Source organism: Melanerpes formicivorus, unplaced genomic scaffold (assembly GCF_026170545.1).
Source record: "Melanerpes formicivorus ecotype bairdi unplaced genomic scaffold, bMelFor1.0.p_v2 SCAF_2, whole genome shotgun sequence".
NCBI lineage: Eukaryota > Metazoa > Chordata > Aves > Piciformes > Picidae > Melanerpes > Melanerpes formicivorus.
The window spans coordinates 45139625-45161360 of NW_027142354.1; the positions used below are offsets into that span (position 1 = coordinate 45139625).

General features: G+C 44.3%; 1 protein-coding gene across 6 annotated transcripts in view; it reads right to left on the reverse strand.

Annotated features, from left to right (window-relative positions):
- LOC137451174 (rho GTPase-activating protein 7-like) overlaps window positions 1-20745 on the reverse strand; it is a 24853-nt gene extending 4108 nt beyond the window's left edge. For 5 of the 6 annotated variants that reach the window (XM_068158459.1, XM_068158475.1, XM_068158469.1 and 2 more), the window contains exons 1-10: window positions 20628-20745; window positions 13129-13200; window positions 11557-11638; window positions 10172-10235; window positions 7581-8935; window positions 6972-7142; window positions 5868-6027; window positions 4263-4461; window positions 2397-2616; window positions 426-540 (exon numbers count right to left, since the gene is read on the reverse strand). In XM_068158459.1, the coding sequence (XP_068014560.1) occupies window positions 426-540; window positions 2397-2616; window positions 4263-4461; window positions 5868-6027; window positions 6972-7142; window positions 7581-8935; window positions 10172-10235; window positions 11557-11638; window positions 13129-13200; window positions 20628-20652 (2463 nt within the window). In that variant the 5' untranslated portion in view covers window positions 20653-20745. The remainder of the gene's footprint in view (window positions 1-425; window positions 541-2396; window positions 2617-4262; window positions 4462-5867; window positions 6028-6971; window positions 7143-7580; window positions 8936-10171; window positions 10236-11556; window positions 11639-13128; window positions 13201-20627) is intronic. The other variant, XM_068158498.1, reaches the window with a different exon arrangement.
- Window positions 20746-21736: the final 991 nt, after the last annotated feature.

The window sequence follows — 21736 nt, forward strand, 5'->3', positions numbered from 1 at the left end:
CCCGATTACTGGGGTTCACAGCCAGGCACAGGCCTCTTGCTCTGGCCAAGCCCTAGCAGCAAAACCTCAGCTTCCACCCACTCCCACAAAAAGGGATGGCTGGCCTTGGCCAGGGCCTCCCTCCAAGAGCCTATGGCAGCTCTAAATTGGCCCTAAGCTCAGGGAGTCAATGGACTGTCGTAGATGGATGATGGAGGAGGAAGTGGAGTAATGGTCTCACAGCCCTCACTAACAGTTGTGGGTAAATCTGCACTGACCTATTTTCTGTTCCCTGGAGTCAGCAGAACTCACACCTGCCACAGGCTGAGAGAAGCAGCTGGGCTGGCAAGGGACCTTTGTGGGGCTCTGGCCCAGACAGCTGCTTGAAGCAGGCCACCCGCATCAGGCTGCTTAGGGCTTTTGCTTTGCTCCAGCAAGTGACATACCTGGAACAGTCTGTTGCACTCCATTATCATGTGGGCCAAGCCCTGCGTTGCTGCCAGGTTCTCACTCAGCTCCCTCTGGTCTGGCTTCCCCAGGCTGCACTTCCTCTGACTAGATCTGTGGAGGGGAGAAGGTGAAAAGAAGGCTGTGTGAGCAAGATGTGTGACCCACAAGCAGCATATGCCTACTCAGGCTGGTTTCCAGCCTTAGGACTGAAGTGGTAATGTATGCCCAAGAAAGGCAAATCAGAGCTTTTTATTCCCCAAACATCATCACACTCTTGGCCAAAGACAGCACTGACTTCAAGCTGGTTCGTATGTAACCTTCAAATATCCAGCCCCTTTGATACCCTGCAAAACCCATGTAGAACCTGTTAAATCCTTTGGCCCACACTAAACACCAAACATAATCATTACATGCCATCATTAATTCTGGAATCTAATGCTCTTATCTATGTGCATTCCTACCAAATGGCTTGAAAATTGAGTGGAAGATGAGTCCTCAGTGCTGCTCCTCAAAGTCGAACCTGTCAGCTTCTACCTTTTGAAGCTAAAACCCTGCACTATGGCATTAATGCCCAGTTACAAAAATGCCAAAGCTTCAAAGCATCACAGCTGCTAAAGAGAGACAACAAAGAGGAAACACCTCTCCAATTTGGGCTCCTACTATTCCAGAGTAATGTTCATGCAAACTAAGGAGGCACAACTCCTAGGAGCTCAAACACAACCATAATCCAGGAAGGACCTGCTGCCACTGCACTGTCACTCCATCACATCCCCAGCCACCCTCACAATGACTACACAGCTCCCATGTGCCAGCTCAGCCCAGGGAGGGCAGGGCAGCCCCAGGCTCTGGCCATGCTTTGACATGCTCAGATGTCACGTACTGCTTGAAAAAAAAGCTCTTAATGTTTTCTTCCCCCTCTGGCATCCAGAGCCTGTTGTTAGCCTCGAAGGATGCCACTTGCACAGCTGACAGCTTCTGCTTTGAATAGAACAGAGTCAGAATTGAATAGAATCGAATAGAGCAGAGCAGAGCAGGTTGGCAAAGACCTTGGAGATCGTCAAGTCCAACCTATCACCCAACACCATCTAGTCAACTAAACCTTGGCACCAAGTGCCTCATCCAGTTAAACACCACCTCCCTGGGCAACCTATTCCGATGGCCAATCACTCTATGAAGAACTTTTTCCTAACATCCAGCCTAAGCCTCCCCTGGCACAGCTTGAGACTGTGTCCTCTTGTTCTGTTGGGGGTTGCCTGGGAGAAGAACCAGTCCTCATCTTCAGCTCCCCAAGTGAGGTGATAAGCTTGCTCTGTTGATGGGTGCACAATGTTTCCATCCAAGTCAGCTGTCCTCTCCTTCCCTGATACGTGTCTGTCTGTACACAGGAGCACGGAGCAAAGCAAACAGCCCTGCTCAAGAGGCCAGATAAGGCATGAAAGCTCCTAGAGATTATTATTTGTCTACTTTGGCCCAAGGGCACCTTCCTCTCTGCACGTACTAACAGGGATGTTATGCAACTCAGATACTTTCACTTATTAAGATAAATTTACAGAATCCCTGTGGCTTGGTTTGGCAGGAATGATCCACTTATCACCCAGCAGAGCCAGTGCCAGCTACTGCTACCATCTGCCAGGTATCTGCAGGGCCTTAGAGCTGCACATGAGCTTAGATTGCTAGTGCAGAGGCTACATTTTCAATGGCCAGCAAACAGTGGCCATATGCTGGATTCCTGGGCAGCTGCAAAGAGCACAGCAGCCATGAAGAAGGCAGGCTAGGAGCCTGAAAATGGGGCCTTACCACTGCTGTGGTCAGCTCCTGCTAGACCTGAACAACTATGTTTGAGACAAACACTATTTCCCCAAGACACAAATACTATTTCTCCCTTAAAAGCAGACACTGATCCTAGGATAGCTATGGACAGCAGTGTTCCAGGAAAGACACTATGGACAGCACTGGGATGCTAATACCTAGTAGAAGAGGAGGAACTGTCCCGTCTGAGGGTGTTGAGGTGAAACAAAGAAGGTGCAAGGCAGACAGCAATGTTGGTTGGGGTCATCTGGTTTTCCTCAACAAAAGCAACCACATCTCGCAGAAAGAACAGGAGTATTTTCAAAGCCTCTCGGTTTTCCTTTGGGAGAAGGAGAATGGCAGCCTGGACAGCCTGAAACTGCTGATCCTTAGGCACATCTGAAAACAGAAACAACGATGAACATCACACACAACTTGCAGAGGAAGCATCCATCAAAAGAGATCCAAGCAGGGCACTGAACCTGCAGGTTCATCCATTTTTCTGTCACTCTAGGTCACAGCAGACAAGGCAGAGGCCATTATCAGGGTCACATCAACAAGTACAGTTTCCTCCTATTGCCTGTCAAGAGGCACATTTACACATAGTGATGCTGGTGCTTGACTTCCAGTTTATCTTGCAGGCTATGCTAATGATCTTCTCCTGAGCAGGCTTCAGTTACACTCCAAATAAGGGCTTGTCTCCCCATAAAATACTGCTCTGGAATGATACTTTGGAGCAGATGGCTACTCTACTGTCTTTTCCTTTCAGCTTCAGGCATGAAGATAACAGATGGTCTCAGTTAACTCAAGTGAGAGATCAGTGGCTTTGCCAACAGATTTTAATTCACACTGAAAGCCAGTGAGACTGTGCCTAAACAGCTCCTGCAGGAGAGCAGCTATGGTTCATCTTGCCATGCATGAGGACATCTCCAACTTACAGCACTACAAAGGGCAGAAAGTCACTCCTCTTTCCCTTCAGGTATATGCACAAATGCAGACCACACAAAACATGCTTAGTGAAAACACCACAGTAATTTAATCTGGATGCTTGCTCAAGTCACATGTGGCACAAGATGGGTGAGTTCAGTCATTTGCTGTTTCTATCCCAAAACAAGAGATGGGAGGTGGACAGTGGTAAGATTACAACAGAGAGAAGAAGAAAATGATTCCATATCCATTGAACATGGGAATTGTGGACTTCCCTACCTAAAGGATATGTGGATGCAAGAAGAAAACTTGCTTCAAGCAAACAAACCAACCAACCATTTCCAGACAAAACTGTAGAATTCTGACAGGCTAAAAAAGCAAAACCTACATCATACACAGGAGAGCAGCAGCCCATGTACTCATGTCAATAAAAGTCACTTTAAAAAGGCTGGAAAACAGCTCAGAAATCTCTGGTTTTCAAAACCTTTTATCAAAGGAAGAAGAATCTTCCTGTACCAACATTATCATGAGTCACTCCAGCAAGTTCCATCCCCTGCCCAGCAGCTTTTTGAAAGGTCATTGCTTGAGGGTAAAGTACTGGAGAGGGAACCTGCTTAAGACTGTGTTCAACGCTAGATTGCAGCTTCACATTTCCTTCTTTTTCAGGTTGAGTCTCTAGGATGGAAACAGTGAAAGCATAAGCAGAAAGTATCTAGGGTTTCCAGGCAAAGATGCTGTTTCACAGCAGCTATGCTTGGTCACTTTAATAAAGACATTTCATCAGTATGACTTCTGCACAAGCAACTGCTTCATGCTGTGAACGAGGGGACTAATTTCTTTCTTAATTTTGCATATGGAAATGACTGTTTAAAACCATAGTTTAAGAGGGCTGCTGCAGCATCTGTTGTTCTTCTAAGACCAGAAAAGGCACTTTAGATAACTAATGTGAGGCTCTTAAGTCTAGAGCCACACTGAACTAATCTTTTCAGACACAACCTGCCTGACTTATCTTCTCTGACTACAAGGGCACATGGCACTAGTCCCAGTCTGCCACTGCCTTGTACAGCCGAATACGAAGCTATTCAAGTAAGTGGAAAACCATAGCTTTTGTTACCCACATTGGTAGATGTGCAGGAAGGACTCACAGAGCCTGCTGGTAAATATAGGCTCGGGAAGGTCTCGGAAATACTGCTTCACCATGTCTGCCACATCAAAGGCTGACTGCCCTTCGTAACATACATTGTCTGGGTTGGTTTCATTCATTTCTCTCAAAGACAGAATCCTGGATTTAACACCAGATTTTCTGAAGAGGCCAACCTGCAGGTAAAAGAGAATATTAAAGGCAAAGAGAGGAGTCATCAGGGATCAAATCTCTGACAAATAATTGATCCTTCACTTTTGATAGCAAAGACCCTGTGGCAGTGGGATCTAACACCAAACTGCCTGTGTGTCATTAGAAGCAGCACAGATATTCCTTCCAGGCAACCAGCTTGCTCCTTTGCTTGCTTTTTATTGAATGCAAAATTACTCTTTTTTTTTTCACCTTTAAAATCATTACTACTATCATATCACAGAATCACAGTTTGCTTGAACAGGCTGTGTTCACACATTAGAACTGCAAGTTTCCAGTGCACTACTGTGTGCCCCCAAAAGCAGATGCACACTGATGCCCTTGCTGGAGCAAACAATCTCAGAGTGTGAGGTCCACAAGGCTCAGATTTAACTTCTCATACATCTAATAGGTCTACAGGTTGGCAAAGGACAAACTGTTATTCTGAGAGAAGCTATGACTTTAACATGAATGTTGGTCCAGTTTCAGACAAAACTAGATTTATATGTTTCCCATGAATTTCACTTCACCAAAGCATCTGCTGAATGTTTCACTGTGTGCCACTGAGGCAGTATTTACATGCATAGGATGTCAGGCGTTGGAAGGAGCCTTTAAAGATCATCAAGTCCAACCCCCACTGAACACCAGGACCTCAAAATGGAACACGCTGCCTGCCTGCACTCCAGTATGTGCCTCCAAACTGCAATGGAACTTCACAGCACGCACACACTTCTCTACCTCAGCATGATATTGCACACCTAGACAACTGCCAAGCACAGAAAAGACAAACAAAACAAACAAACAAATATAACAACACCAAAAAAAAAAGCCCTTTCTTTGACTCCTATGTCTCATGGCACAGGCCTCTATTTCCTATAGAAACAGCCCATGGAACACCTATTTTCACCACCATGCACACATCTCCACTTAGTGGATAAATACAGATTTAAGAACCAGAAAAAGATGTTTCAGGCACTGCTCTAACGTGTTTTATCTCTGCTTAGTGGCACATTTCAGCTGAAATGAGATTAATTGTGACATTAGCTCTGGCACTAACAGCAGGACAGAGGCAGGAGCGACATTGTACAGTAGCCTTGTGTCCTAAGGGAGCAAGAGACAATGTCAGCAGAAGACAGAGTGTCTGCACCAAGAGTATTGCTGCAGATGCTGTCAGTGTGGCAAGGCACAGACACACAATACAGGACTAAAGGTACATTCCCAAGTAACAGCATTGGTAACTCCTTGCTGGCCACCTGCTCAGCCCTACACCTTTCTACTATTCAGAGCCTTGGGAGGCATGCAAGTAAAGTGCAAAAGTTGGAAGCAGAGACTGGTTCCCTGGAGGAGATCTGTTCAAGGCATAGAGCTGATCTGGGCTTCTTCAAGTTCATACCTGGTCAAGAAAATGGCTTCTTAAATAGTCCAGGGCTTGCAGTATGCCATTGGGCAGTGGATGGCTTGTTCGCTGGACATTCAGAAGGAGAGGAACCCCAAACACATTTTTGTCCTTGTAGTCAGAGGCTTTTACTTTTTTAATGAACTTTGGTATAGTCCTGAAAACAAAAACCAGTGTGTGCAACTCATTAGCTCTCCAGCACAATTCTGCCTGCCACTTCCATTACCTGTATGGGTTACACTTGCCATGCCCCCACATCCTGCCACATACCTCTACACACAGCATCATGAGAGAGAACCATGAAGGGCAATCACCAGGATGACTTCCTCACTTCACACCTGAAATTAGCTTTAGTAAAGCACACTCATATGAAATAAGTTCCATCCCTTTAGGACACTGCAGGCTTTTCTCACTTCATTCTATATTCAAGTATCAGATCCCTATCCTAAGATGCTAACTGATATTTCTAAGTCTTCTGAGTGATAGACTTTATTTCAAACAGGGGCTTGATGCTGAAGAGATGGATTCTCAGCCCAGCCAGCTCTCACCTCAGGTCCTTCAGTTTTTGTGAAAGACCTCAGAGAAAGACCTGAAAGTAGGCAGATTTAAAGAGGTAACTGTTACATGCTTTAAAATCAGCAACAACATGACCAGTGGGGAGCAAAAGTCCAGTCCATAGCAGAGGAAATCCTGGAGCCATTGAAATAACCATGAAACTGCCAATGATTTAACAAGTGACATTCCTCATCTTGAATAGTCTTAAAAGGAAATGGCCTCAAGCTGTGCCAGGGGAGGTTTAGTTTGCATATCAGGAAAATCTTCTTCACCATGAAGCATTGGAACAGCTTGCCCAGGGAAGAGGTCAAGTCCCCCTCCCTGGAGGGATTTAAAATGACCTGTAGATGTGGTGCTTGAGGGATGTGGTTTAGCAGTGGACCTGCCAGTGCTAGGTGAAGATCCTCCAGGATCTTAAAGGTCTCTTCCAACAAAAAAGAATTCTGTGATTCTATGAACACATGTAACCTAGGCAGACACAGGAATTCACCTGCTTACTTCAAGCCCTCTTTCCAACACAAATTGCTTTATTATTGGACAACTTACCAGTTCCAGCCATGCTTGCTGGACGGGGAGTATCTGTCCATCAAAGCAGTGAGCTTCAACAAAGCCATCTTCTGTGTCCGGGCCAGCTGGGCGGCTGTCTGGCTATCAGTCTGGACGGAAAGGCTTTCCAAGCTCATGCTCTCTTCCACAGACCAGTGTTGCTTCTCATGCCTACAGGGGAAATATTAAGCTTAGGACTGCTCCCACTGTCCCTGTAAGTTTTCTGCCTGCACCTGTGAGGCACCTACAGGTCTAAATGACTTGCAGCTCCCAGACACCACATGGTTAGTTCCATTTAAACAAAGCACTTCTCATCCAGGAGGTACTCTGGCAATACAAAATGTCCAATGAGAAATCCTGCAGCTAGCTAGTCTAAGTGCTTGTGCAGGTGATGAGTCACCTACTTGCAAGAGAGGTCAGAGCAGGCATAGATACCTGAGTGCCTACAGACCAATGGTACCTGGCACAAGTGGTGCAGACCCTGATATCCAGAACAGACTTACTTAAGAATACTTTGTTCTGGAGAAGCAACTACACTTTGAGGGGGGAGAACCAATGGGGAAAGGTTCCCAAGGGGCAGTCTACCAGGGAAACCCAAGGATGGCTGACCTGTTGGTGTTTTTAGAGTTTGTTATGTGCGCCAAGTCTGCAGAACTGATCTTGCTGAGCTCACAGTTGCCTTGTCCCTCAGTGGATGGAAGCTCTGCTGTCTTATCTTCTGAGCCCTCTGTTTCAAGACAGATTTCTTTAGGTGAGGATGGATATAAAGAGGTCAAGTCACTGGCAAAGTCCAAATCCCCATCATCTGAGAACTTCTCTGTCCACTGATCAACCAACTTTTTGAGACCATTGACATCTTCTATAACATTGTTCAGTTCTGAAAACACATCATCATCACCAACCTGTGCTGCCTCCAAATTATCAAGTTCAATACTGGGCATGTTGTCATAGATACTTAGTCTGTTATCTGTGCATGAAAGTGGACTTCTGGGGGCTTTGGAGTCCTTGGAACTACTTCTGTTTCTGTTCCTCCTGCACCCATGAAAACTCCCAGTTCTCCAGCGGATGGAAGAGTTTTCTGCTGAAGACAGGGAGCTGTTTGTAAGCACTATAGGGAAAGTGCCAGGTTTATGGCCTTGTGGTATGTGAAACATCTGGGTCATTTGTAACTCCATGTCATTTTTCAGATTTTGCTGAGATAGATCATTCCACAGAAAGAGCTTGTTAGAATCCAAGTCCTCTGCATACATGACCCTTCCTTCAGCATGGCCTTGGGGTTTCATAGCAGGACTTGGAGTGCTCGCTGTGCCATTGTTTTCAGACTGGTTGCTGCTATTGTAACTCTGGGGAGAAAAGGAAGAACTGTTCTTTATTTGGATGCCAGAGAGGTCAGAAATATTTACACAGTTCAGCATCTTCATCTTTTCTTCATTAAGTCCTTCCAGAAGAACAGGTTCACTTATTATGGGTTTGGCCTTTGACTGACCACTCCTTAAGCTGCAGCTCCTTAAGTGCAACTTCTCCATTTTCTTTAGAAGGCTATTCCTCTTTTTGTATGGTGACTTTTCCACAAGCTTCTCCTCGTTGGTAATACTTAAAAATTCACTGGGAGGAGGAGAGCAACTACAAGCAGAGTCCAGTGAAGTCACCTTAACTGAGGAACATCTTGAAGAATTCGTGCTGGTTATCACATCCTCAAAAGGTTTTGGGAAGCTAACAGTGTCACTGTCACCACTGCTAGCGCTGTGAATTGAGGACACATCATGTTTCTCTCCATGGTCCAGAAAGACATCATCCTTGTTGCTGATGCTCTTCAGTATTGGACTGCCTGGGAGTGATGTACCAGCACCTTCCTCTCCTGGGAAAACTTCCAGGCTCTCAATACGAGACCATCTCTGACTACACCTCTCATAAGCCCATTTGTTACTTATTGCACAAGGTTCATCATCTTCAGATTCATCACTCTTAGAAGGGAGGGAAAAAAAAGAAAGAAAGAAAAGTACAGGTCAAGAGCAGTTTGGCAAACTTTTAATTACCAAAAAATGTAACAAAAAGGGAGACAAATTTTTTGCCTACCTCCAATCCCCCAAGACAAACATATAGATATGTAACCATTCAGTTACTGAAGGTCTGCCCTGAGCTCTGTTCTGTTAGCTGAAAAACCTGCTGACAAATTATTCCCAAGCATCTGGTAAGTTTATCACAGGAAGAGGTGACAGCTTTGATCTGAGGAGGAAACATTCTGATCTCTGGCAAATCCAAAGGTTTTGAAAAAGTTAACTGCATTCAGTTTGCATGGTCCTCCCTTAAGCCAAACAAATCAACCACTCTTTCACTATTCTCTGACCAAAACTCATCCATTTTGCAGCAAAGAATCATTTGGCTGTGGGACTGTGGTAACATCAGTGTCTGGCATGCCTATTGGAGACCTCAGCCTCACTGTCCGTTTGTGCCAGGTGCTCCGTTGGCTAGCTATCTGGTCCCCATGCCACATGAGCACCTGGCTAGCAAACTGTTAGAGAGACAGGAATCACCTGTCTCTTCTCTGTGGACCTTCTCTTGCCCCATTCTTCCTGAAGGCAGAGTGGAACTTTCCAAAAACTAGACATTTCCCCAAAGATATTTTCTTGCTAGTCCTGCAGTTAATCCTGGTTGAGCATCCAAGATGTGGCTGTAACTGTTTTAGCTACAGTACATTTTTTGCAGGAGAGACAACTACAGCAAAGCTAACACATATCCAGCTTGCACTGGCTGGGCATTTGGCAGTGGCACTGTGTGGATTGTCCATTTTTAGGTTTTTTTATAATTTGTTTAGTCAAGAAGAGTTAAATTTCACTTTCAGGTTCTTAAATAAGACATGAAACTACTTAGGAAAGCAAGAAAACACATGATGAGGTGGGGCCCTGGTGCAAGTACTGGACAGTAATGTGTGTCAAATTACTTCTACAAACCACTTCAAAACCTGCCCTTAACCTACTTTACCAAGTTACAAATGGAACATTACATAATTTCAATCTCCATCACTATGTTTTCCAGTGGAAAATGCAAAGGAAGCAGCTTTGCACGATGGAGTTGGAACAGCAACAAGTTCAGAATAGCTAACCCTTCATACACCTTTTAAAACCAGGCTTTTTTTATAAATGTAAATCATAGTTAAACATCTTTTTAATGAGAAAACTAACTACATTTAACAAGCAGACCTGTTTCCTCTGACGGCTTATTTCCACTTGCATTGACGCACACTTGCTCAATGTGTTCAGCCGTCTAGAGTGTAAGAAAAAAAGACAGAAGTTTTAAACTATTTTATTTCTTGAATGCAAACATGCTCCAAAGTAGCTCTGTATGTCTGTCTACAAAGAGTCCTCATTACTGGGGTCAAAGGCTGACAGGCCTGGGGGCTCCCCATCCATTTTGCCACAACTAGCACCAACTAACCACCCCACGATGGTCCCAGTTCCAGTTCTGCTGTCTTAACATTAGAGGAAAAGGAGGATAAATAATTAGTTAATTAAAAATCATATGATGAGCTTTAACAGTTGTGAAAAACTGTATATACTGAGCTAAGATTTTGAAAATGAAAGAAACTTGCAAGGTGGCTTCTGAAAAAGACAAAAACCCCAAAAGACATTAACCTGTATCCTCATAAGGACTTCATTATGTGGCATTTTAATGACAATTTACGGAATCAATAAGGCCCCAAACTACCCAGACACCTAACTGTCAAACAAATGTGTGGCATCAACAGGGAGACACACTGGGAGTAGACAGGAGGCACTCAGGACAGATGTCATATCAAGAAACAAAATATATGCAAAGCTCTTTAATATCTGCTGTATGTTATTGATGTAGAGGCTTCCAGCTCCTGTTGATGTTCTTAGTACAGAGTTTGGATTCAGGTGACCTCACAACACAGAAAAGGAACAAACTGCTTTGCCGGAAGCGAAACTTTACAGTCCTGTAGGAGGTCTTACTGCATTTCTTTGTATTGATCCAGTGGAATGGTATGGATAGCGTGGAGTTCATTCCACCTCCTAAACCATCTCATAACAGGAATGCTTCAAAAACTGCAGTAAATAGTAAAGAACACCTCTACACCACGCTGGCATTCTTAGGTGGGGAAACAGTTTGTGCACTGATGCAATTTCACTTCTGTGCTGCAAGCAGCTATGGCAGCTTATGCTGTTTATCTGATGGAACAGCTCTGGGGAATCTCACAGTCAGAGGAAATCCCTGTGCTCTCTAATAGGCATTTCTAGAGAGCACACTGTCACGCTACCACGTGCTTGCAGGGAATTGATTATACTTCCTCAGCCTGCAGACATTTCACATAGGAGCAAAGACAGATGTGATGCTTAGGATAATGTCACCGAGACCTTGGATGAAGATGCACACATACATGCTCACTCTACCTTTAAATTCTTAAAACACCAGCTTCAGCAGTATTAAAATATGTGCCTAAGTGATTTCCTTCAGTCACAGCATTGCTGACTGGTTAGTCTCTGACAAAAACTAAGACATAAAAAGATGAATGACAAATAACTTTGGAGCTTGGAGGTATTAAGGATGAATCATAATTAATATTTACCTGAACAGTGATTCAATTGCATCTCCATCTAAAAATTCATGATCTTTCCTCACAGTTTTTAGATCAATAGGAAACTGCCTATCTGTGAACAAAAAAGGTGAATCTGAAATATGAGTTGTAACTGCAAAGACTTTGAATCATGCAACATATTTATCACAGGTGAGATAAATCTACATCTTTTTCTATAGCTATATATTCACACAAATATATAGAGCAAGAGGGAGAACACATCAGTCTCTGCTTGCTGCCATTGGTTACAGATACACAAGCACTTGCTGCGTTTCTAGGAGCCTGAAGTGACTAAGTACTATAGCCTAGAAATACAGGAAATAAAGCTTTGTTTTGGTTAGGTTCTCTGCACTTCTGCCTTCAAGCACAGTATAATGCCAGGAGTTTTTCCATAGGCTTTTGCTGATGGCAAGGTACCATGCAGCACACGACAGATGCTCTTTGAGGCATAGTGACCCTGAGAAATCATGCTCTGTTTGAAGATAATCAATACACCAGCTGAAGAGTTCAGTGTTTCAGCTGAAATTTAGCCTTGCAGATGATGGAACCAGCAAGATCCATATCTTGGCTTATTTTTCAAACTTAATTCACCTAGTCAGGTCAGGACACTGCATGAACAGCAAGGTAACACAGGGGACTCATGACTCAGAAGCAAGACAATGTATACTATATCTAAGCTATTTTAACTGACAGATTAGATAATAAAACCTGTTTTGGTCAAACAGGAAGCATTTCCGTGAGATACCATGTTTCACAGCACAGAGCTTTCACATTTGGCTATACTGCTTAACTTTCAGGGTTTGATTTTGCAGTGAACAGGGGAAGCGGGAATGGGAGCAGGCAGAAGCCTCTCTTCGGTATTTTAACTGTTGTGCTTCCATAAAATCTCTCTCAAAAATAGATTAGCTTTTGTTACATTCAGTGTTCACAAACATATTTTAAAGAACCTTTTTAAGGTATAAGCACAAGTTTTGCCTGAAAATTATACAAGTTGTCAACAAACCCCTATCGCCCCCACAATTAACAAGCACTCTTTGCAGCTGTAACAGCATGAAAACATACTGAAAACGTGTTTGGTTTTTACGGTGGCTGGCTGCTACTCGGCATGTTTTAAAAAACTTGTGACTTCTAGAGGACTCTTCCAACATTCTTTTTTTTTAAATAAAACAGTCTTGCTCAAGACCACAGGCTGAAGAGCCTTATATGAGTTTTGGTTGCAATCAGTGAGTTGGAAAAAAACCCTCAACACTCCAAGGAAAAGAGCCTGAGAAAAATTCAAGCGACTAAAAATTACAAAAGCAGAAGCATGACTGAGTTGCAGTCTAATAATAACCAGGAAAGATTTAGTCCTCTACAGAATTCTCCTTAGTCCATGGTAACCTACTGAGGATATCACTTCTGCCAGACAGCACACTAGGTTGTTGGCTTTTTGCAGGTTTGCATGAAGACATTACAGAACTTGGAAGTGCTTCCATCAAATGTTTCAGGCTCTGAAAGATTATTTATGTAAACAACTCTGCCTGAATTCAGCATCAGCTGCTTGAGAAGTCCTTAGTATCATACCTTCAAAGAGCTGAGCATACTGGGGAAACCCAGCAGCTCTCAGCCAGTTGCAGGCTTCTCTGGCTTCAATTTCTGCAATGAGAACATAAAACTGTTCACTTAACAGCACTCACAAGAGTTAGTGCTTTCATAATACAGGCAAGCTTGTTTTATCATCTAGTGGATTCTTGTACATGAATGTTTTGTTAGTATATCACTAAACCCCCATAGGTTCTTGCACCAGATGCACTTACATGTACATGACTCTGGAACAGTCATTCCAACACAGGATAGACATCAAACATACAAGGGTCTAGTATGAGCACATACCTGAGATGATTCTATGTCAGGCATCCATTCACATCAACTACCCCTGAGATTTGTGCAGTGAAGCATCTTTTGCATGTTGCAATGAATCACCAGAGAAGGCTATGGGATACACATGTATCACATAGCCTTTGCACAGCAAAGCCCATTTATGCATTCCAGTTCTGGGAGATGGTGATAAGACACAAACAAATCCTATAAATAAACTCCAAATGCTATCACAACATTAGCAACACTGGACACAGCACAAGTATTCCCAGAACAAGAGTTCTCAGGAGTACCTGTTGCTAGGATCTATCAATATTTATCTCCTTGCCAACTACCCACGCATCTTGGCAGTCGCTTCAGCACAGCAGATGTCAAGAATTAACTGCTCATTCTGTGACAACTCATAAAGCCCTATGGCCAGCACTGTAACATTCCCACAGGAGCAGGAATAGCAAATAACTTCACAGAATCACAGAACACTCACCCAATGCCTCAAAACCATAAACATATTTAGCATGAGTAGATGCCAGCAGGCTCCAAACTCTGTAAGTACCAGGAATGAGTGGATTTATTGAGGAGAGGATTCCCTTTCCCTCTTTGTATGGCCATGGGTACTCCAGCACGTTACAATACACCAACCAAAAGGAAAAGATTGAAAAGAAGTGTTCTAAAAGTTCCTTAAAATCAAACATGCTCAGCAGAGATATTTTTAAAGCACCTTAAAATGTAGCATGCTAGCCTAAAGAAACAGCCTTGTTTCTTTAAAGTATTTCCTTTACATCTGTGATAAAAGCTGAGGATTCCAAGATACTTCACATACACACCTATTCAAATTCATTGCTTGCTTTGCTCTAACTTCTTAGTTTTAAGTCATCAGTGCAACAGGCTGGAAAAAAAAACCCAAAAACTTACAGAATTTCCATTATTTTATTATTCTGCTTCCACACTTTAAATTATTTCCATTATAATTTGATTCATTTGGACAAATCCATCCATGACAATGGCTTTCCTGCACAAAACTCTATGGCTTTTCCATCTGAGAATATTGCTACTACAGGATGATAAAAGTATTTCAATATACAACAGATTTATGACTCTTTTTTGTCCCCAAGCTGCAGAGCAGAAGCTAATTTCTTCCACAATATCCCATAGACACTTTGCCTACACTTATTACTATGCTCAGTGCCATAATTGATCATAAACTTTATCACAGCATTTACTGAATATGAAGGCAAGGGAGACTGATAAAACACTAGCATTGTACTCAGAACAAAACAGGAAAGAAACATCTGTAGAAAAGAGCCAGGAGGATGACCAGTTGAACACTGAGTCTTCACAAAGACAAAGGCACCTTCTCTTAGGAAAATACAGTAGACTCAACCACCTCAGATGTGGAGAAGCTATAGCTGTCCTCATTTCAGGCCTGTGTACAGTGTTGCTGAGCTCAGAAGAGTGAAGGTGGAGGGGCTGAAGCTTGTGCCAGGATGTTGAAAGTACAGCTCTATCTTTAGAGCAAACCAAGCCATAAGCAGTGATGCAAATAAGAACAATCTAGAAAATATTTGGCAGCTGGTGAGGACATTTTCAATGCCTGAAACACAGTGGCACTCTTGCACTTAGAGGTGGCCTCTTCTGTAAGACAAGGACACAGGAGCTGGAGAAATTTCCTTCGCTGATGTAAATCTTCAGACCTTGTAACACGCCTTGCATGGTCCCACGTTGCAATGCCACTGATCCATTAGAATCATAGAATCAGTCAGGGTTGGAAGGGACCACAAGGATCATCTAGTTCCAACCCCACTGCCATGGGCAGGGAAACCTCACACTAGATCAGGCTGACCAGAGCCTCATCCAGCCTGGTCTTAAACACCTCCAGGGACAGGGCCTCAACCACCTCCCTGGACAACCCATTCCAGGGCTTCACCACTGACACAGTGAAGAACTTCTTCCTGTCCAGTCTGAACTAGGAGTCTGAATTAGGAGACACCAAACAAAACACTAACAAGTTCTTGCCTTGCATGTCTACAATTATCCACCATAAGACATTCTGTGATTATTTCACTGTTCAAGCAACTACCCAAAGGGTTCTACTGATAGCTGTGTATTTCGGCCTCCCCCCAGTGCTACTGGAAACTGAATGCATAAAGGGGCAATGAACGCCTAGGATTTCTATTCTGGTAGAAGGAAATTCCCAGATGAGCCTGTGTTACTATGAAAATTATCAATATAAGAGAAGAAAATAAAAAGGAAATAAGAAATGGCTGCTCAAAAGGAAGTAACTGCTTCTCATAGGGTTGCACTCAACACTGACACGCAAGGCTGCTTTGCTTTTATGGCACTTGCAGCCTGGAGGACAAGTGAAAACTCATTGTTAATGGCAGAACACAGATGAAGCACTCCAACAGTGCCCTCCATCAGAACCCCTGGAGAGTTCTTAAACTCCTGGAGTAAAAGTCAGAGAGATTTGTAAAAAGAGCAATGATCATGGGTGGCAATAATGGCTAACACTAACATACCCACCTTGGGCAGCAGCTGTTAACAAATGTGCAACAGATACTTACTAACACTGCCCCAAAGGAGGTGCTAAAGCAACGATCACAGTAGTCCCAGCATCTTGAATCATGCTTTATACCTGCCAAAGTTCAGTTTCCTACATCAGCTCTCTTCATGAAAAGCAGAGATAATATTCTTGAAGACTCTTTGGGCTATTGAAAGGACTCTCATACTATTTTTCACCAAGACAAATAGTACAGATGTGACATTAGTGCAGGAGATCCATTTGTGGCTTCTAGTCCTAGTTTAGCTTCACAGCCTGTTGACTCTACCTCACCCTTTATGACATGAATCCCAGCCAGCACACAGTTGCTACAAAAGGGAGGGGTGGGGGTGGGGGGTGGATTACCTACAAAACTGAATTCTACCTTAGATTGGAGACTGCCAGCAAAATTTCTATGCCAGGCTAACTTTCCCCATGGGCTGTAGAGATATGTTACTAACAGATAGTTAACAGGAAACAATACACAAGTACCTGACCTGTGCCATCCTTTGGCTGTCCTATGCTACAAAGGTCCATTTCGTGATGACGATTCAGTTTAGTCTCACTGAAAGAAGTACTCCAAATGATGGCTGTGCCACAGTCTGCCTGTCCCAACCACCCCAGCAAACCCTGCCCTCCATGGCTACTGCCCCTCTTTCCCCAGTGTGATGACATTGTGTGCTCCACTGCCGCCTTCTCTTCAGAGCCCCAGTATCTACATCAGATTGTCTGACTCTTCCTCTCCTCCATCCAGTTTGGCTTAAGACCTGAAAAACTGCATTGCCCCAGCTGAGCATGGTTCTGTTTGTGGACTAAAGGGCAAACTCAGACTCATCAAGTACTTAGAAATCAGGTGCTACATGTATTAAACCCTTATCAGAATGAATATCAATGTTAACAGGAAGGCTTGTAAAGACATCTGTGCTGAGATTTAGGCTTTCTAGGAGATATTTTCCCCACCTGAAGAAGCAGTTTTCTAACAAGAGAGAGGCAGCAACTGAATAAACCTTTATTTAGAATAAACCAAACCAGGTTGGAAGAGACCTTCAAGATCATCGCGTCCAACCCATCAACCAATCCAACCCACCCAAACAGCTAACCCATGGCACCAAGCACCCCATCAAGTCTCCTCCTGAACACCTCCAATGATGGCGACTCCACCACCTCCCTGGGCAGCCCATTCCAATGGGCAATCACTCTTTCTGTATAGAACTTCTTCCTAATATCCAACCTGAACCTCCCCTGGTGCAGCCCGAGACTGTGTCCTCTTGTTCTGGTACTGGGTGCCTGGGAGAAGAGACCATCATCCGCCTGTCTACAACCTCCCTTCAGGTAGTTGTAGAGAGTAATAAGGTCACCCCTGAGTCTCCTCTTCTCCAGGCTGAGCAACCCCAGCTCCCTCAGTCTTTCCTCTTAGGGCTTGTGTTCCAAGCCCCTCACCAACTTTGTTGCCCTTCTCTGGACATTTTCCAGCAAGTCAACCTCCTTCCTAAACTGAGGGGCCCAGAAGTGGACATAGGACTCGAGGTGTGGCCTAACCAGTGCAGAATGCCCTCCCTGCTCCTGCTGGCCACACAACAGCAGGGAGATGCTTTATGCTTGCTGTGAAACCATACTTACTGAAACCACTGAGAAGATGTATATGAAACAGGCCAGTCTCACTACAAGATGATCACAAACTTTGGCTTGAGTGTCAAATTTTACCTCACGTTTTCAGAAATACCTATTCTAAATAAAATGAGAGGATACAAATTTCTGTGTGAAAGTATAAAAGTACAATGAACCTTATTCTCAGGATGCAGCATGACTTTCCAGTTGCACAGATTTGCTTCCAAAGCCAGAGTCCTGTTTCTCTCCTCTCCAATGAATGCATGTTCCTACCCCACCCGCTGCCATCCTGCAACCTGTGAGGGCAGGTCTGGCCAACCAAATGGGCAGGGATTATTCACTTTGCTTGGCAAGATCAGATTTGTAGTGCTTTAGCTTTCTGAGCTACCACATATTCAATGAACATGAGTGGCAAGGTGAGGGTAGCGGTGGACACATGCAGGAGAGGCATGGGGAAGTGCAACTGCCCACCAGTGCCCAGCAGCCTAACTTGGGGCAGCTGAATCAGGTATGGAACCTCAACCTGTGCATTGTTTTTCACAGACCTCTCCAATTTAAAAGTCTGGGGATGTTTTTCAGTATTTTAAAAAACCCTGGTAGATGCATTACTCTTTCATCTATCTTCATACAAAATAGTTTTCCAGTAAGAACCATTTGGTGATCAGGTGTTAATGAGTTAAAGAGATTTGTGCTCAGATCTGAACATCTTCCAAAACCATGCCAGTAAGCAGTTTGACAGATTTTCTTGCTGTTTGCAGCACCTCTACACATTATGTACTCCAGGACCTACCACTCCACTTTTCTGTAGCACACAAGGGCAGTGATTGCCAAAAGGAACAGATTTCCTCAACAAGGAGGCACTCACATGGCCTCTCCTCCCCATGGCATGAGTACAGACAGGAGAACAGAAAAGAGGGTAGAAGTGACTCTGACTTTCTTTGAATACATATTACACCTATCTGGAAAGGAATTAGAAAAGAATCCAAAGAATTTTATTCTTTCCCAACCTCTCGTTATATACCAAGACTTTTTTCTCCACATGGCCGTAATTCTCCTAAAACAGCAGCAGACAAGCAGACACCCAGAGCCTCGAAACCTGCTTGATCTGGCACAGCACAGCGAGATGCTGCTGCCTCCTCTCCTCACCAACAATCCCAAAGTGGCATCCTTCTCAGACTCCTCCAGAACTAATGTCAACAAGCATTGAGGACACTTGGCAGCCACGTGTCACACTCTGCAATGCATTCTTCCTACAGCTCATAAGCCATCAGCTGTAAGCTGCCAGGTCCTTTATGCAGTGACTTAGCTGCTGTCACTTTTGGTTGTGCTGGCAGTGGTAGAAGCAACAGGGCTTTGTCAAGATCCATTTGAAGACAAAATTCCCATCACATCTTACAGATCTGTTTTTCTTCCTGGAGCTATAAAAATTGGTATTACTTCCCTATGAGTTAGAGCTGCTAATAAAATATTCCATTTTATGTGTTTGCAGCACTAGAACCATGATTTTCTGAGGATGCTCAAGACTGCATTATACCTGTGGCAGAATTTCTAAGGATATTTTTTCCTTATCTCCTCTTACTTAGAGTCTGAACATGTTGACTACTCAGTGCTGAAGGCTCTAATATGATGCTTCCAAAGGAGGGCATTTGTGCTGACCAGGGTAAGCAGTAAGGGACTTCTAAAACAGTCACTCCCCACAAGCTGAGATGGATCATAAATAAGTGGAAATGTTTATTCTGTTGTCCCTTGTGTAATGCAATATAGCAAAGCCTAATTGTACTTTACCAACCCACTTGAAGAAGAGGAAAGTAAAGAAGACTTATTGCTTGGAATCTTGCCAGGATAATTTAGGCTCTATGCAGATAGTGAATATAAATGTCTGGAAAATGAAAAGGCCAAGATATTTGTCCTCTCATTCCTTCTTTACTACCATGCTGATGTTTTGGAACCGCAGCCAATACTTCAGTTATCACAGCTGGGAACTGCAATGTATCCCAGTACTTTGTGGCAAACTTAATTGCATCTTTATCCAGCTCTTTGGCATTAACTTCCCAAGCCGATTACTACGACTCCCAGGCTGATGTTAGGATCTTTACTCAGGTCCTTGTCATTAGCCTCCAGTGTCAGTGACTGGGACCTACACAAGTTTCAAGGCATTTTCTCTGCAGACCACATTAATTAGCTTGTCAGTGCTGGATGACCTTTTAATTGCTTCAATTTAACTTGGAGAAGGTGGTGTCTGTTCTACAAGAATTTCAAAGTGCTCAGGGGAATTAGGTGTCTAACTCCTACAGATTTTAGGAGAAGTAAGAGTGTAACTCCCTAATTTCCACATCCACACTAGAAAACTCTTGTCCAGGCAATTGGGGTAAGAGACAGAGGATTAATTTCGCTGCAGTCTAATCCCAGATACATTGGTCCTCTGCGCTTTGGTCCTGCTGGCTGTAAAGCAAGAACAGCTATATTTGTCTGCTTGCAGATGCTCCTTATGGCTCTTATTCTCCAGGACCCTTGTATGTGACTGAGGAACATTTGAGGTAAAAGTCGTAACAGGGAGGGTGACTGCTTATTTCAGTAAACCTATAGCAAAGTAGCAAACCCCCAAACCGGTGCAGTGTCCTTGCTCTTTCATCACATAGCACTAACTTTTCCGTAATTCTACAAAATGCCAATAATGCCACTGCATGTGATGCAGGCTCAGCCCACATGTTAGGAACTATTTAACCCATTCGAAGCTGACCAGTGAGTAAATTATATTTAGAAGAAAACTAGTGCAAGAGCCTGCTGCACGTACAAACTGAGCCTGCTATCAGCTGCCTAGTTCAGGTCAATGGACAGCCCTTTACTTGCTCAATATGCCTGCTTGATAGTCAAAAATACTCAGCACTGTCAGAAAATAAGCATTCCCTGAACGCATTCGGCTATGAAGCAGAAGCAGCAGCTGCTAGAAGAGCACAGTTAAAGTGCGGACAGCCCATGTGTGAGGGCAGCGTGGCCGCGGCAGGCTGGGAGAGCAGCAGCAGAAAGAGCAGAGGAGGACGGGAGGTCCCGCAGCACCCACCTGGCCTCTCACCCAGGGATGTCATCTGCCGCAGCACGGCTGCCCGAGCCACCGTGAGCCGCTCCTCTGGGTGCAGGACGGCTTCGCCGCGACTTCCCTAACAGATCACCGCCGCCACCCCGGCTTCCTCCGCTCCGCTCCAGGCCGCGCCTGCCTGGGGCCACGCCCTGCCCCGCCCCGCCCCGATGCCTCGCTGCTCCGCGGCCCCGCTGTTCGTCGTCGTGTTGCCCCGCTGTCCCGACCCGCGGGGCCCGAAGCGATGGCTGGTGCGGTGGCTTCGGGCCCGGTAGCACCTCCCGTGCTGCGCTCCGCGTACACTGCTGCCCCGCCTGTGCTGTATCGCGCTGCGCGTCTATGCCACGCTGTCTGTGCTGCAGGACAGACGGACCATCGAGTCTCCCTCAGACAGGATATGTGGCTGTACAGAATCCCAGCACGGTGGGAGTTGGATGGGACCTCTGTGGATCTTAAAGCCCGACACCCCTGCTAAAGAATGGACACCTACAGCACGCTGCCCAGGATCACAATGTCCAGGTGGATTGGGAATCTCTTCACAGGAAGCTCCACAACCTCCACGGGCAGACTGAGCCAGAGCTCCTGCACCCTGTAAGAGTGGGATGCTGGGTTCATTTACAGAGGTCAAAATATAATTCAAACTCTATGAGCCACGCCAGATAAACAGATCAGGCTCTACATTTCTGTAGACAACTTCTTGTGATGTTTAGACTCTTACAATGTGGAGATTAAAACACTTGTTTGTTCATTCCATTTTACTCCAGTTTCTTTTAGGATCATTATACCCTAACGAAGATGCAGTTTATGGGTGTGTTTCATTGGCATTAGATCTGTTTTGAGTATGACAACCAAATGCAACATTTACACAGTTCTGATTACTTTTTCATGTATTTAGTTTCTAAACTGGCAGTTTTCATGGCACAATAGAAAATATGTTTGATCTTTGGTCTTCCCGAGCTGCACAATACAAAAGAAATTAGAGTGGTGTGATATATGGCATCTAGCTATGATTATCTAAGAAAATGCTTTTTGCCAGACCCACCCAAGCAATATTAAAAAAGTACACACCCTGCACTGATTAAATTCTTAGCTAT